General features: G+C 46.5%; 1 protein-coding gene across 3 annotated transcripts in view; it reads left to right on the forward strand.

Moving 5' to 3' along the window:
• Positions 1–15,623, forward strand: part of LOC125425993 (zinc finger protein 318-like) — a 63,958-nt gene that overhangs the window by 34,724 nt on the left and 13,611 nt on the right. For 2 of the 3 annotated variants that reach the window (XM_048483983.1, XM_048483992.1), the window contains exon 5: positions 2,217–2,316. In XM_048483983.1, coding sequence (XP_048339940.1) covers positions 2,217–2,316 — 100 coding nt within the window. Of the gene's footprint in view, positions 1–2,216; positions 2,317–7,438; positions 8,528–15,623 lie in introns of those variants that run through there. The other variant, XM_048483973.1, reaches the window with a different exon arrangement.

Below are 15,623 nucleotides of genomic sequence, written 5' to 3' on the forward strand. Positions count from 1 at the left end.
GCTTTCTTTTGGACTGGGTGTTGCCTTTCCTAACCTGCGGAACACATTTCAGCTCAGCTTTTATTACTGTGTTTTTAAATAACCTCCAAGCATCTTGGACAGTTTTGACTCTCCTGATTTTCCCTTTCAGCTTTCTGTGCACTATCCCCCTCATCTTTGAGAAATTTCCCCTTCTGAAGGTGAATGTAACTATAATAGTAGTTGTCACTTTCTTGCATGCAGAGATACTGAATCTGACAGCATTGTGGTCGCTGTTCCCTATCAGCTCAACAACACTGACTTCCCATACCAGGTACTGGGTCCCACATAGAATTAGATCTAGGATCACCTCTCCCCTGGTTGGTTCTACAACCATCTGCTCTAAGCCACAGTCATTTAGCATATCCAGGAATGCTCTCTCCTTACTATGACCTGAATTTGCATTTTTCCAGTTTATGAGGTGATGGTTGAAATCACCCATTACCGCTATGTTTTTGCTTTTGTTAGCCTCTCGTTTTCCAGCTCAGAATTCTCTTGTGCTTCTTTGAATCATTTGTATCCCTACATCTCTCAATTCCTTTACATCAAAATAGGATGTATCTTTTAACTAATCCTAATCAGAGAAGAGCCTTTTCACTTGTTCTCTTTAATGTCTTTCCCTCTGCTTTATTGTGTGGTAGATGCAGCAACTTAGAAATGAGCAAAAGGGTGTGCTCTTGTAACGAACAACAAATTGAAACATTGATACATCAATTGTTCTGCTGCTCTAAGTCCGCAAATATTCTAATATGTTTTCTCTGATTCCTGATGAAATGGATGCTTCATGCAGACTCCTTTTTTTTTTATTGGATAATTCTGATCTCACAACTTGTGAAATGGTAGCAGATTTTTTTATTGGAAATGATGTAGACCAGTAGTCTACACTTATGCCATATATTTTGTATTTGAATACTGCTTTTATTATAAATTCTGTATTTTTGATATGTTATTTGTTTTATGCCAAATAAAGGCTAAAGAAAAAGGGAAAAAAAGAATTATTTGTGTACTTTCCACGCCTGGTAAAATACATGTGTGCTGGAGTGAAAGTGAACCAAGATCAAGTGGATAGCTAGCCTTTTCTGAATAACATTCAGAACACAGAGACCCTTCCTTCCTGGTCGATTAGATGATGTCTAGCAACCACTGACTCATGTTGTTGAAGAACAAAGAGACTCCTTTCCAAAGGTAGAGGAACTTTGCTCCTTGCAGAGGCAAATGGGTTAACCTCTGACTGCTTCTGAAGATAATCCCCTGAATCCTTGGTATTAGCAAGAGCCACTGGTATGTGTGTTTTGAGTACCCAATCCAAAGTGGACCATAGGATCTGTGGTAACCATTTATGGGCCCTGAGGCCTGACAATAAGTGGGCAGCAACCAGCTTACTGGAAATGTAGCTAAAATAAATTTGACGAGGACCCACAAATACTTCAATATCAATATGTCAATGGAGAGTCTTTTCCAGTCTGCCATATGCATCCTCTCTCGCAAACAATTCACCAACTCTGCATCCACCATAAAAAATATCGATTCTACAAAACCACTCCTGGGTCTACTGCCATTGGAAACTTTTGACACACTCACTTTGCTGTTGAGATGCCTCTCCTTCCAAAAGTCAGCTAGAAATATAGAAAGGGAAGGAATGAACTGTTTGTTCAATAGCTCCTGAGTAAGTCCATCATCATGAAGTCTGTGCATCAGCAGTTGGCTGTCACAACCTGAATATTTGGATCAGCTGCCTTTTCTGTTCCTTAGAGGAGAAGAGGGTGTAAGCAAAATGTTGTTTTTATCTAATAAGAAGTTGTACTTTTATATTCTTGTATTCTGAAATCTTGAAATTCTGCCATCTTTGTATGTGCTTTGAATAATAAATCATTTTAAAATTTGGTCTTTTCTTACCAAAATATATTTTATTTAAAGGAGAAGATCCTTTCTCCATGGAGACATAAAAGCACAAATGCATGGATGGTTATATGGATCTGGGAGTAGCTTAGCAGCATCTCCTTGTATTTTTGAAGATATCTCTTTGCAGTAATGGCATTACAAAAGTGTGTCTGAGTCCAATAAAATAATGAAGTGGCATGCATTTAAAGTATTCAACTCAACTTATTTGTAACAGGATCTATGTTTCTTTTCTCCTTTGTCTATCCCCATTCCTTCTGATAACAATATTCTAATACATTTTTTCTTCACACACACAGGTAATGGATGAAAAAGATGAGCAGACAGGTGAACAAGAAACACAACAGAAGAAACTGCTGTACCTGAAGACTGAGTTGGATAGAGTGTCACAACAACAAAGTATTGCTCTTTCACATTTTATCCCCTCTGCCCCATGTTGCTTTCAAGCGTTAACTATTGAATAATTTTCTAGAACAGAGATCCTCAGCATGGCACATTTGGGTGCCATCGCACCCCCTGGCTCTTTTCCTGGTGTCCACCAATTGTTTTTAGAAAATCAGTGGGGCCAGTTAAAGCTTTTCTTTTTGACTATGTAGATTCAAATAACATTGTTTTAGTTGCAGCTGCCACTTCAGTCCTGGTTTTACTCTCTGTCACTCTGCTTTCTCAGCACATTCTTAAAATCACCCCCTTTCTCCCCTCACTTGGACTTCTTTTGCATGGTTGGCTTCGCCTGCAGCAGCAAACATTTTGTGGAAGAATTCCAAAGGTGCCTATAGATACAAAGAGGTTAGGATTCTAGAAAGAGAAATAATTCCTATTGTAGAAAGGGAGGAAATTTTTTTTGTTTGCCCTATTTTTACCTTTGACATGCCAGGTTAATCATAAACCATTTTAATTGGTGTACTTCTTTTATGACAGTAGACATTTACTGTAGCTTTCGAATAAATCACGGCACTAGAATCAACTAGGCCCATAATTGCAACAGGGGGCAGGGCACGTGGTAAAAGCTCCAGAGGAGCAGCATTCATGACTCTGGGCCGGCCGGGCAGCTGTGCCTGACCACCTGGCAATGATCGTGCTGGTGCACGTGGGCATTAGGGTGGAGCACGCTCCCTATATTTAGGCAGCACGCGGTTATTCCGGCCTTTTCGACACGTGGAAGTGAACTGAGCGGGTGTTTGAGTTAGGTCGCAGACATCGGTTTGCTATTGGCAATTTGGCCTTGTTGGCTTGTGGCTTAATTCTCATGGCGTCAAAAAGGCGGGACGGGCGTTTAGCCACGCAAATAGCGAGAAGCTTAGGGTGAGAGGTCACCTCCCCAACAGGAGGAAGGAGAGAGCGTATGTGGCCTGCATATCAGGCGAATTTACCATCTAAGGGTTTGGTGGCTACTACTCTTCCATTTGAGCAGGGGATTTTTTCCCCAAGGTGGTGAGAGATTGATGCAGCCCGGGAAGGTGAGTTAGGTGCCCTAGAGTCCTGGGGTATCACAAGTTGCTGATCCCGAGGGTGGCCAGCTTCGCTTCCCCGCTTGATCTAGGAGCCCTGGGAACAGGGGTATAATTGTTCAGGCCTTGGCTGGGAGGGGGGGAGGGGCACCCAAGCAGCTCCCCCTCCCCACCTTTGTTGGGTTTTAATGTTCCGTCACCAGTGGGTGCATTAGGGAGGGGGTCGAATACTCCCACAGATCCAATTGCTCCTATGGAATTGTCGGGATTGTTGGTCATCCCTAAGAGCCAGGGTGCTGGGGATTCAGTGCTGGTTCCTGTCCCTCTGGGTGAGGACCACCAGGTTCCAGAGGCGGAGGCCATTCGCATGGGGCTGGGGGCTCCCTCCCTCTTCGATATTCCCCTTTCGGCCCTCTCGCTTCCCCCTCCTATTATTTTGGAAATAATAGGGCTGGCTCTTATTATGCTGCCTGTTTTGCCCGAGCCTTGGCTTGACCCAAGTGATTTGCCCTTCACGGTGGCAGTGTCACCTCCCAGGTGGGAGTTTTGGGATGTGCCCTTTGATCCGGGCGCACGCGAGCGGGATAGTGGCCAGTTGATTTCTGGTCACCCTTGCCCAGTCAAGGGACTGATCAACCTCAGTGAGGCGCAGCGTTGGCTGGCGTCAGCGTTCCCTAGCCAGGCGCCTGATCCCCCTACCAGTGGTGAGGAGAGTGGTCATTCAGCAGGAGCAGGCAGGCTGAGTTTTCCTGGCACTCGGAATAAGGAGCTATTTTAAAGTTCAGTTGGAACCAGAGGAGGTGGAGGTGTTGGATTGTGGCATTGAAGGGGAGCTGGGTATGGGCTTGCCACCTCCCAGATGGGAGGGCACTGCACCTGCTTCTGGGAGTGCATTTATCAGAAGGCATGAAATGGCGATACAGTGGTCGGAGCTCAGCTTTGGCTCGTGTCCCAGGTCGCCCAACCCCTTTCCCTTAGGTGAGTATGTTCCTTGGTTTGGGGCAATTCGTTTGGTGGTTGGCAGATGGGGACAGTCCCTTGGTTCAAATGTGCGTTGTCATTGCAGGGGGACACGTTCGCTTTTATCCTCCTCCTCCCCTTTCCTTTTTTCTTTGTGGTCAGGATACTTTTGGGTGTTGCAATGGTTAGGTGGGGCTGATGGAGTTGACTAGTAGGGTATTCCCAGCGGCCCACTGACTGTTAAGGAAACCATCATCTTGCTGGCGGTGGCAGATTTAAGGGATTCTAGTGTAACCGAGCCCATGACGGGCTTTCGAGGGTTGAACGGCCAATGGAAAGTATGGTTGGAGGACTGCCCCTCCTTTTTTCTTCCCTTGTTTCTTTTATGACTCATGGGGGTTGCTTTGGTCCAGAGGTTTTACTAGAAGTGGGCGGTTGGAGGTCTGCTCCTGCTGGTGCAGGGAGTTGTTCCCCTCCCCCTGGACACTCCCTCTTCCTGGTTTCTCTTCCTTCTATTATTCACCCTCCTGTCTGATGTACTTTTGCTTGCTAGTCTGCCGGCATCGCTTCGTCTTGGTCGCGGGATGCGACCGGCGACTTGCTTCTTAAAAAAAAAAAAGAGATAACAGTAAAGGAACAGATGTTAAAATGCATAATTGATAATGGAATGGCTGGCTGAATGGCGGTTAGCTGGGGATAATGGCTGGTGGCAAGCCGGGGGGTAAAAGGGAAACATGGGGCCATAACCTTTGTCCCGGAGAATTTTCGGTCCGGGGCGGGATCCAGATAGTCGCTTGGCTTGAGCCAAGTGATTCGCCCTTCATGGCGGCTGGGACAACCCCCCCAGATTGCTGGGGGGAGGGGGAAAAGGGGGGCTCAGCGATTAGGTTTTGGATACCCAGAGTTCTTGGATACGTAGAGTTCTTGAATGGCTCGGCCGCCTTCCTCTGGAACAGGGGTCTGCAACCTGTGGCTCAAGAGCCACATGCGGCTCTTTCGTCCTTGCACTGCAGCTCCATGTGGCTTGGATCCTCTCAGCCTCCTTCGGAGAGTCGCCCTAAGTTAATGGGAAAGAGTCCCCGTTCCTAAAGAGGCACAGCCCAGAGCTATCCCAAGCCACTTCCGGCTTCCCTGTCCCTACTGCCTGGTTGGCTGATGGCCCAGTGGTGATAGCTTGGCAAGAGGAGGCAGAGGTGGAAACACTACTGGTGTATCCCTCTCTTGAAGACAAGGTGGCCAGTGTGAAAGGGCAGGAAATGGGAGGGAGTTGCAGGAGCGCAGATTTTCGGCGTAATCCTTACCTCAGTCTGCCCCCCTTGAATGGGGGTCAGGGGTCGACCCTGCTTTGGGTGGCCTCATTTCCCCCTCCCCGGGTCCTTCTTGGGGGGCAGGACCATATGGGGGACCCCAGCAGCACCACCTTGAGTTGCAGACCACCACCCCACAGCAGCCCCACTGAGCTCCAGGGGCTTTCCTGGCGGATGGCAGCCTGGATGAGTCAAGGTGAGAAATACGATGTCAGCTTTTAAAGAAGTTATTACCTGCAGCCCTGCAAGGTTGCACCCGTCAGGGCTGTTTGATGGGAAGGCAGGGGTGGGTGGGAATTGTTTGCTTCTGAATTGCCAAGGAGGGCAGGAGCGCATGGGGAAAGCCTTGCATGTGGATCTTGGAAGGTTTACTTCAGAGTAAGCCAGTGGAGGGTAAGCTTGTAGATGGTGGAAGAGAGGAAGGCCAGGATCATCCTCAGCCATGGTTGTTGCGGGTTGCCAACTCCCGGCGGGCAAATCCCAGGACATTTGGGGGTAGATTCTCAGAAGCTGTGGCAGGGGCCATGCTCAGTGAGGAATATGGCTGTCGAGTTCACCCTCCATGGCAGACATTTTCTCAAGGGGTGGGGAGAAGTTCAGCCCCCCCCCCCCCAGAAGTTGACAACCCCATTAAAGACACCAATTTTGATCCACCATCCAAGTGGAGTTTGAGGGGGTTCTTTTGGGGGGCAAAATCAGTGTTTTTCGACATAAGAAAAGAGAAATGTGTGAAACGGAGGGTCTATTGCTAGTCATTTGAATCATGTACAAAAACAACAGGCTTTTTATCCCTTACCCTTGTTTTTGTTTTGATGGGTAAAAATGCGTGCCATGAGACTATCAAAATGATGTCAAAAAGTATTTCCGGCTCCAAGTGTTTTCTTTTCCGTGGAAAACGGGTCCAAATGGCTCTTTGGGTGTTAAAGGTTGCCTACCCCTGCTCTGGAAGGTTGACCGTGTTAGCGCCCAGTTTGGTCTGGTTTATTGGACCCGTACCTCGGATGGGTAGGACTACTTTCAGTTGGCGCGCAGGCCAGTGTGTGGGCCACTGTTGTGCGTGGTCCTAACAGACGGTTCAGTACCAGGAATTCCTTCTGTTTGGGGGAGTTGCTGACTTCTGGGAGAGCTCTTCATTGATTTGGCGGGGGGATTGCTGCGGGGAGAGTGAAGGTGAGTCTGCCCTTCGCCCTCGTTCCCCCCGCTGCGCCCCCTCTCCCTCTTTCTTTCTCCCACCCCCCACTCCCCCCTCTTTTCCTTCCGGGGTGGGGTTTTGAGGGATTGGGGATGGGGCGGCATGAGTGGATGCAGTGCCGCCGCCCCACCCCCCTCCTCTTTGGGGACTCTGTTAAATGGGAGGGGTGTCATTTGGTTGGGTAGTTTACTCAAGGGTTGCCTTGCCCCTCCCCTCACTCCCTGTTTAGGGTCAGTTTGGCTGCATGGGGGGGTGCATTGTAAACTTTCTTCAAGAGCCCAGGGGGAAATGCCCCAAGGGCAGTCCGGTGGGTTGCAGGGATGGGGTAGTGGAACTTGGCATGAACCTTAGCCCTCACGGGGGCTTCTTGGGGTAGGAGAAGAGCCTGCCAGGTGACAGTATAGGGGGCCGGGTTTGATCAGGAGTTGTGCCTTGGGAGGAGTTTGGGATGGGTTGAGGGGAACAGCCTCGGTTGCAGCAGGCGCCTCACATGCCCACCCTCTCCTTCCCCCCTCCCCCCACCCTATGGCGTGGCACGGGAGGTGGATCACCGCATTCTGGCATGGAGGTTATGAATTTGTGACCTCATCTATTATTTGATATTCATGCAGAATCACCGGACAGCTGCACCAGAATTTGGATCATCGGCCACAGTGTGGTACACTGGACTGGCGTGTACGCGTCTTCGTCCGTTTGGGGCACGAACCTGCACCTTGGACAAGGCGTGGATGTGGTGTGGCTCAGTTGCCATGGTAGGCGGTGGGAGTCCCTGTTGCCCACCATCCGGTACGTCCTCGGCAGGTTGGAACCACCTCAGGCGATTGTGATCCAACTGGGAGAGAACGATCTGCCCACATTGTCGTGCCTGGAGCTTTCCACACAGATTAAAACCAGCTTGTATGAGCTTAGGGGATTACTCCCGGATGTGAAACTTCTCTGGTCCCACCTTCTGCCACGGCTCCATTGGAGTGGTGCCAGTGACGCCAAGAAGGTGGATGTGACACGTCGGAAGGTTTCCAAAGTAGCAGCTAGGGAGGTCCGGGTTCTCTGTGGAAGCGCAATCCTGCACCCGCGCATACGCCCCCAGGTGCCCGCGCTTTACATGTCCGACGGCGTACACCTTTCAAAGCTAGGCATGGACCTGTGGCTTGGGGCCGTGCGGCAAGCCTTGATGGAATGGCTGGATTTCCAGCGTTGCAATTAGGGTGGGCTGGGCGCTCGAGGGCAGCACGTTCCCGTACTCCCGCATGTATATTTGAGTGCCAGGGCACTTCAAGCCAGACGGTGTACGCCTTTCCAAGTGATACGGAGGCAAGGGGTTTAGGGCCATATGGCGAGCCTTGTGCGATCTGCTGGATTGCTGTGAAGCTGTGGCGGTTTGGGTAGAGGGGCGCCTCTTTTGGGGGGGGCGAGCTTGCGTGCCGGACCTCCCTGTCTATGGGGCCTCCATAAAAAGCTTGGAGCAGGGCGGGCTAGGAGCGCATGCCGCAGAGGCCTCTGCAAGCGAGCCTGACTCCCCAGCAGTTTGGGGGCCACGAAGGAGGGGCAGATGCCCTGTGGCCCAGTACCTCTCTGTCCTCCCCAATAAGATTGGGGTTGAAGCCAGGATCAGCAATGGATGCTGACTGGCAGCTAATGATGCACTCCTCTTGCTCGCCCAGCTTCTGTATAATAAAGGGCTGCGGCCCAATTCAATCCAAGCCGTGTCTTGTGGTTATTTACAAAGAAGCCTCTGCACATCTGGCTGCAATTAGAATTGTTTAAACAATATTACATGTTAACATTACTTATTCTTCCCATAATTTTGACTGACTCAGGGCGAATGCTTCAGAATAAATGTAAGATGAATCGTCAAGAGATCCTGTTAGCAGAAGTGGAGCGCACACAACACAAACTAATGAATGAGATTACTCAGCTGCAGGTAGAGATTGAAACAGTGATGAAAACCAGTCTGAACTTGACAAAGTATCTCAGTTTCTGGGGAATAAGTCTTGTACTTGATTTCTTACATTTGTGCTTACAGTTGTTAACACAAATGGTTGAGAAACCTCTGCTGATCAAAAGCATTCTGCTTGCTGTAGATTCTCTTTTCTGTCCACTTGAAGCAGTTTCTCTGGTTTAGCCTGTTGGCAGGATCTTTTATTTGCTTGTAAGCCAGGATTTCAGAAAAGAAAGAAGTAGTTAGGCAGAAAGAAAGAAAGAAAGAAAGAAAGAAAGAAAGAAAGAAAGAAAGAAAGAAAGAAAGTGTTTTTTGCTGTTTGAAGTTGGCTAAGGGGGCACTGACTCAGCCTCACAGGTGTTTCCCTTCCACCTTCTCTTGGAGAAGCTGACGGATCTTCTGCATCTTAATGCACCAGCCTCATAAGTAGCTTTAGCATGGCCTGGGAGGAAGTGTCCCCAGGCTCTCTAAAGTTGCAGAGTGGAGGAATAAGGTGCCCTTGTCTGAGACCCTCCTGACCTAGAAAGCTGCAAAAAGGCGTAGTCACAGAAGGGGAGTTCATTGAAGGGTGTGGTTAGGATACTCCCATATCCTGTGTACAAATAAATATTCCAGTTAGTAAAATAGCAATCAATACCCCATTCTTAGATTTCTTTACCAGGCCAGTCAGTGCCACAGTGAAACTTCTTAAGATTACACCCATTCTTCATTCATGGACCGGTAAATTCAATTCCTGATGGTGTTGCACCTTTGCCCAGACTTTGACTTACATGCGAGTATATACGGTATTCTGGTGGTGATTTTGTTACCACAGCTGCTCTGGTAACATTAAGTGATTTCAGCTCAGGCAACGTAGGGAGGCACAGGAAGCCGGTGTTCTTCAAAACAGAATATTTTATTCGAGAGTCGGGGCTACAGCTCAGGCAGGGGAATCTCACCCGCGTAGCCAAGCGCAGGACTTTTTATACACAAAGATCAAAAGAGGGTATGGGGGCAGGTCCCTTAACTTGCAACAATAAAGAAACATCAACACACACAAAAAAGTACAGTTACAACAAAGTTGTGAATGGGACCCTGAGATCTCCCTGTCAGGCAACTTCCCGCGAGATAGGGAGCAGAGAGTGTCCATTCATAAAACTGGGTGAGGCTGTTAACGCACTCAGGTATCTCGTTATCAGATGGGCTGCTTCCTTGAGTTATGTCCTGAGGCTCCCGCGCCTCAGTCCCGCAACAAAAGAAAATTCAAATGGTCCAATGGTGATCTTGGCGTGTTCTTCAATGGCTGGGATATCTGGGTTGCCGTCATCAGATTCAATTAGTAATTCCAAAAGGGTCTTTGTTTTTGCTAAAGAGATTTACCAGGTGTTGGCCCACACTGAATTCCATGACTAACTTCCTTGGGTCTTAATATCAGCTGCTACAAGCTATGGCTTTTACTAGCAAATACAAATATTTTAAAATAACATTTCTAATTTAAACATTAGATGCAATCCTACAGAACTTATGGTATATTAAAAGATCACAGACAAAAATATCCTAAACTAGCATTAATAAACCTTAAATTGACTGGAAAAACCTAGCTAAGACATATGCATGCACATTGGGCAAACAATAAATCCAACACTGAGGGGCTTACAGAAATAAAAGCCGGGAAGAGAACCATATAAAACATTAGCACAGTTGTATATACACATCCTTTCTAGACCTTATAGAGACTTCTGGGTAACACTGGTCTCTTTGTTCTGGCCCTTAGCCAGTGTAGTCAAGCGATAGGCTCAGGGAAAATATTTTTCATATTTTCCTGGCGGTAACAATTTCAACTCTGATTAATGCAGAGCTCTAAATACAATACCTGAGTTCTTGTACATATCACCTCTTTAAAAAGCAAAGCTGTGTTGTGTCTCAAACAGTTTGTATTACAATCCAAAATCAAATAACACAGCAATGATATGTAGTCTACAATCATCATATTAAACAGTACTCAAAATAGGTAATTTACAGCATTTAAAATACAAGATAAAATACTGGATTATTAAAACAACCACAGTCTTTGGCCTTATAGTGCAGAATCTGTTTTCTGGCTTGTTGCACAGAATCCGGCTACTTTGAAGGTAGTTACTTTGGAGCTACTGGCAAGAAGTAACGAGATATAAAAGAGGTGTGTTCTGCCTAGGTATTTAGATAAAATTGTAGAGATGTACTGAGTTTTAATTTCTTGATAGGAACTGCAATATAATAGGACATGTTCAATGGTTTTTATCATTCCCAACTGGCATGAACAGTGGCAAAGGCCCTGGCCTAAGAAATGTGGGCATATCTTCCCTCTAATAGAGCTGATAGAAAGGCATTGAACCAGGCCAAAGTAAATGTTCTGCGAGGTTTAGGGTATTTCATACAAATAACTTGGTAGAGCAAACATTTTACTTCTGTTCCCCTCTATGAGAGTAGGGTGACTCCATACACTGTCAGTGTAGAGGAAAATCTTTGTTTAATTAGTACTATGGACTGTAGATGCTCAAGATGCAATATACTGGACATGACAAGATGGAACAATTTTCCTTTTATTATTCTCAACCTTCTTGAATGGAAGTTATCTGCAAAGATTAATGGAGTTAACCCAGAGGGTAAAAGCTTTAGCTTGAGCCCGAAGTATATGGCTTGAAGCCAAGTATGCATTTCCAGTGGGATCAGTCCTGCTTCTAATTGAAGCAAGGCATTGGATATACAGCAAAGTACTACAGCGCTGACAAATTTAGACTGAATTACTTCTAATTTTTGATAGCCATTATATAGACACACCTATGTATTGTACATAAGTTGAGAGAGATCTCACTTTCAATACATATGGTTTATGAGATCCCTTTGTTGAACAAGAATCTTAAGGTAGTGTTACCCAAGGTCTCTCAGTAATGTGGAGAATATTAGCTTATAGTAGACTGCTTATTAATGTTGCGAGAGGCTGGGTAAGGGATCAATACAATACAATTACCTTTATTAGGCATAAATTAAAAGTTATTTACGATCTAACCCAAAACCTTTAATCAGAGGGATAGCAAATTGACAAAAGTAAAACAAATAAAAAGGAAATAAAAGTTAAATCATCTATAAAATATATATAAAATTGATAAAAGTATAGTTTTACAATATTAAAAGTATAAATATGTGTTAAAAGGTCCATGGTTATCTCTCTTTTGAGGAATGTGCAAATACCTGTAAAAGAAACTTCACAACTTCAAGATCTCAGCATCACTACGATTGAGAAAGAAAGCCAAGTTAAATGCTACTGTGACCCCAGATTTGTTAGCAGATACACTGCAAAGCAGGGGACTTCTTAACTCTCTTGTATTTTGGGCAACCAAATAAAATATGGCTGATTGATTCCAGCTGATTCAGGCAGAGATCACAGACTCTATCCTGGACTGAATTGACATAAAGCATCCAAGAGTGATGGCTGATGGAAAAACACTTAACCTTGCCCTAGTTAAGATCCATCTCTGTCTGGGCGCAGTCAAAAGATCGAGGTACTTGGCGATACGTCTATGAGTAAGGGGGATGTTATGGCATAGTGGGGAGCATGGTCGATTCCCCACTGGCAGAGTTGACCTAGGTTTGACCTAGGTTCAACCTAGGTCCGTGGTGGTGAACCTTTGGCACTCCAGGTGTTATGGACTACAATTCCCATCAGCCCCTGCCAGCACGGCCAATTGGCCATGCTGGCACGAAAAGAGGCTGATAAGAAACCTGATCCATAACATCTGAGAGATATAAAATTCCGCCACCACTGAAGCATGTGACCCCCTCAGCCGCTGAGTTCAACACAGTTCCACCCCAGCTTTGCCCCCTCTAACTGTCAAATTTCTGACTCCACCAGGGAGGTACAACTTTTTCAGCAAACCTAGATCAAACTTAGGTTGAAGCCAGTAAAGTGGGGAATCATCGAGGAACTGTTCCCTCTGATCAGCCAATAACAGTTCAGTGTTTGGGGCATGTACAGGAGACTCGCAGCGGGGAAAAGTGTGCCTTAAAAAAAATCTTTCTTGTATACAAAGCGATGGCCATACATTTAAACAGCACACGTTTACATGCTGCTTTTAGCTACACAGAGCACTGCTTTGTGGCTACGCTCGTTGCCGAAGTATGTAATAAACAAAAGGGGCCGCAGCTTCACGCGTTCCCATGGTAAATACCGACATGCCAATCGGGAAACAGTAAAAGGCAGAAGAAGTACCAGGAGTGAATCCTACCCCTCTTGAGTTCAGCTCGGTGGAACCGAACTTCGCTGCTGCTGTAAGGGAGTAACGATGCGATGCGACATAGGTTGGATCTCCTTTTTTTTTTCAGGGGAACTGGTGGGAACCTGAGTCGACTCTGCAGTGGGGAATCGACTCATGACTTATTGGCTTGTGATAGTAGCAGCTGGTATTCCTGATCTAGAAGCATTCTTTTCAGAGTGCAATATATCTTGTCGGATGGCAGCATGTACAGGGCATTGAGGGAGAAGCCCAGCAATTGGATTTTTGTGTTGGTAAGGGATCTTTAATACCATTGTATACAAAGGCCGTTTCCGCACGGAGGCGGAAGCAGCCTGAGTTGAAGCGCATTTAAGCCCGACCACTCCGTACGACGCTTGGACCAGTCCGCCGCGGGCGGTCCTGTAAAGAACTGAGAGGCGAAGGCTGCTTGGCGCCCGTCGGCCACTGGCTCAGCCTTTACCTGCTCTCCGGCCCTCGAAGCGTAGCGTCACGGGGAGCCTGGGGCGCTTCGCCTCCTGGCCCTCGCACCTGCTTCAGGTCACAGAGCAGGGAAGTAATCAGGCCAGCGACGCCGAGGCGCGGGCGAGAGCAGGTAAAGAGCTTATGGCGAGGCGGGAAGCAGCTGCCGTTCACACGCGGCAGCGGGTTTGCTCAACGACTACAACAAAGAGCGCCCTTCCAAGCTCTGGGAAAATAACGTGATAGGGGCGGCCTTTTGTCTGCGATGCAGCTAAGCCCTATCGCGAATGGCCCGGCCTGGGACGGCCAGCGTTTTACTGTCCCAGGCATATATCCCTCCCGTCTGCAAGGAAGGCTGCAAAAGATCAGCTCTTGGAAAAAAAAATCCCGCGGAAAAGAGATAGCAATACCAAATTTGACAATCTTTGGCCTTAAGGGATAAGGGGTTCACAACTATTTAATCAATGCAACAAACATGCTCACACTGAGTTCCTAAGATATAGATAGGTTGGAAAATAGATTTGGGATAGAAAGGGATATGGGATGTATGGGTAATACGACCTGATCACGACGTGAAGAAGATCCAGGGTTCAGAATTGATCCAGTAATAACATGTGAATAGACACACACACACCCCGCTATGCCAGAGCAGTATGTTTACACATCTGTCTCCCTATTTGTCTCCTGGCAAGCATAAGTGTCATTCCGGGAGGGCAAATACATTGGTGCTAGGTTGCACTGCCTCCTGTGACTATTCTGACCCCCTCCCATCTGGATTGGGCTGTAAGCAAACTCAGCCTGCTTCATTCATTTATTCATTCATCACCTTTTATTGGCATAAGTAACCCAGAATTAAGAGGTAAGATAAAATACTAAATAGAATCAGTCGATATAACTAAATTAAGTTAAAAAGTAGTTGGACAAATCCTGAATCGAATCTGCTGGGCCAATGCCAGAAATTTTGCTGTGTCCAGAGACCTCTGTGGGTGTTGGTTGCAGAGCAAGTAGAAGGGCTTGGCCCTGGCCAAGAATAAAACACAGGTCTGAGTGGGAAGATCAATGTACAAACTTCTGAGAGAGGCATAAAGCTTACAGTGTATTAGAACATGTTCAACTGATTCAATAGCCTTCTGTGGGCAGGGGAAGGTTCTTTTTTGCCATCTGAGGTCCGGTGGAACCTGCCTTTCAAAGGCCACTCAAAGGGCAGCACATCTCAGCTCGAGGCCTGTTGGCAGTAATCAAAATAATTCTGTATGCATCTTGGGAGCAGAGAAGTGAGATCAAACTGATCCTAAATCTTGACTGGCTATCCTCCAAGCACCTTATGTCCAGGAATCCAAAAAGCTGTTTTCTTTGTCAGAACTAGAACTCTGTAGGCGGGGCCAACATTAAAACACTTCCTAAGGTAAGCAAGTGAAGGGTGTAAAAGTAATAACAGTAGACTCCTATTAAAAATGGGAGGGGTAATACACTCTTCTGAGGGAGAAATGTCTTTCATATAGTGAGGGATAATATTTGGCTTTCTGCTTATCAATTCTATTCTAGAAGTCAAGTGAGTTTTATTAACCGTCCATATTGTTGAAAAAAAAAAGTCGGTGAAAGCCCACTTTAAAATGTATTTTTAATTAAGTGATCTGGAGCACTTCCAGGAGGAGGAAAAATCGAATCGCAGGAGACATACAGCTGAAGCTAAACTTGTCTGGTTTGGAGTGGAAGTGCACAGTAAATTAGCAGTATCTACAGAGCTTCAGTAGCCAATTTGTGTCCTGGGCAAGTAGGTTTGAGGCCTGTTTTGGCAATAACAGGGTGAAGAGTATGAAACACTGTTAAGATATTCGAGGAGTTTTACGTAGGAAATGTGTAATTGTATTCTCTTGAGGGGTTTGAGCATACTGTTTAACCAGATAGGGGTACCAAGTATAAGGCCCTGGGATGTCAGTCGCTGCCTCAGAAGGCTCTAGCCTCTGCTGGAACACATTGGACAGGGCCAGGTATAATGAATCCTTGGAAAAGTCCAGTCAAATAACTCTCAAAAAAGCTCTTTATTATAACTGGCAGTCATTTAGCCGAGCATAGCAATGCAAGTTCACAGAAGACTTCAGGAACTCCAGATAAGCAGTTTAATACAGTATCAAACCTCTTTCC

This window comes from Sphaerodactylus townsendi, linkage group LG01 (genome assembly GCF_021028975.2).
Source record: "Sphaerodactylus townsendi isolate TG3544 linkage group LG01, MPM_Stown_v2.3, whole genome shotgun sequence".
NCBI lineage: Eukaryota > Metazoa > Chordata > Lepidosauria > Squamata > Sphaerodactylidae > Sphaerodactylus > Sphaerodactylus townsendi.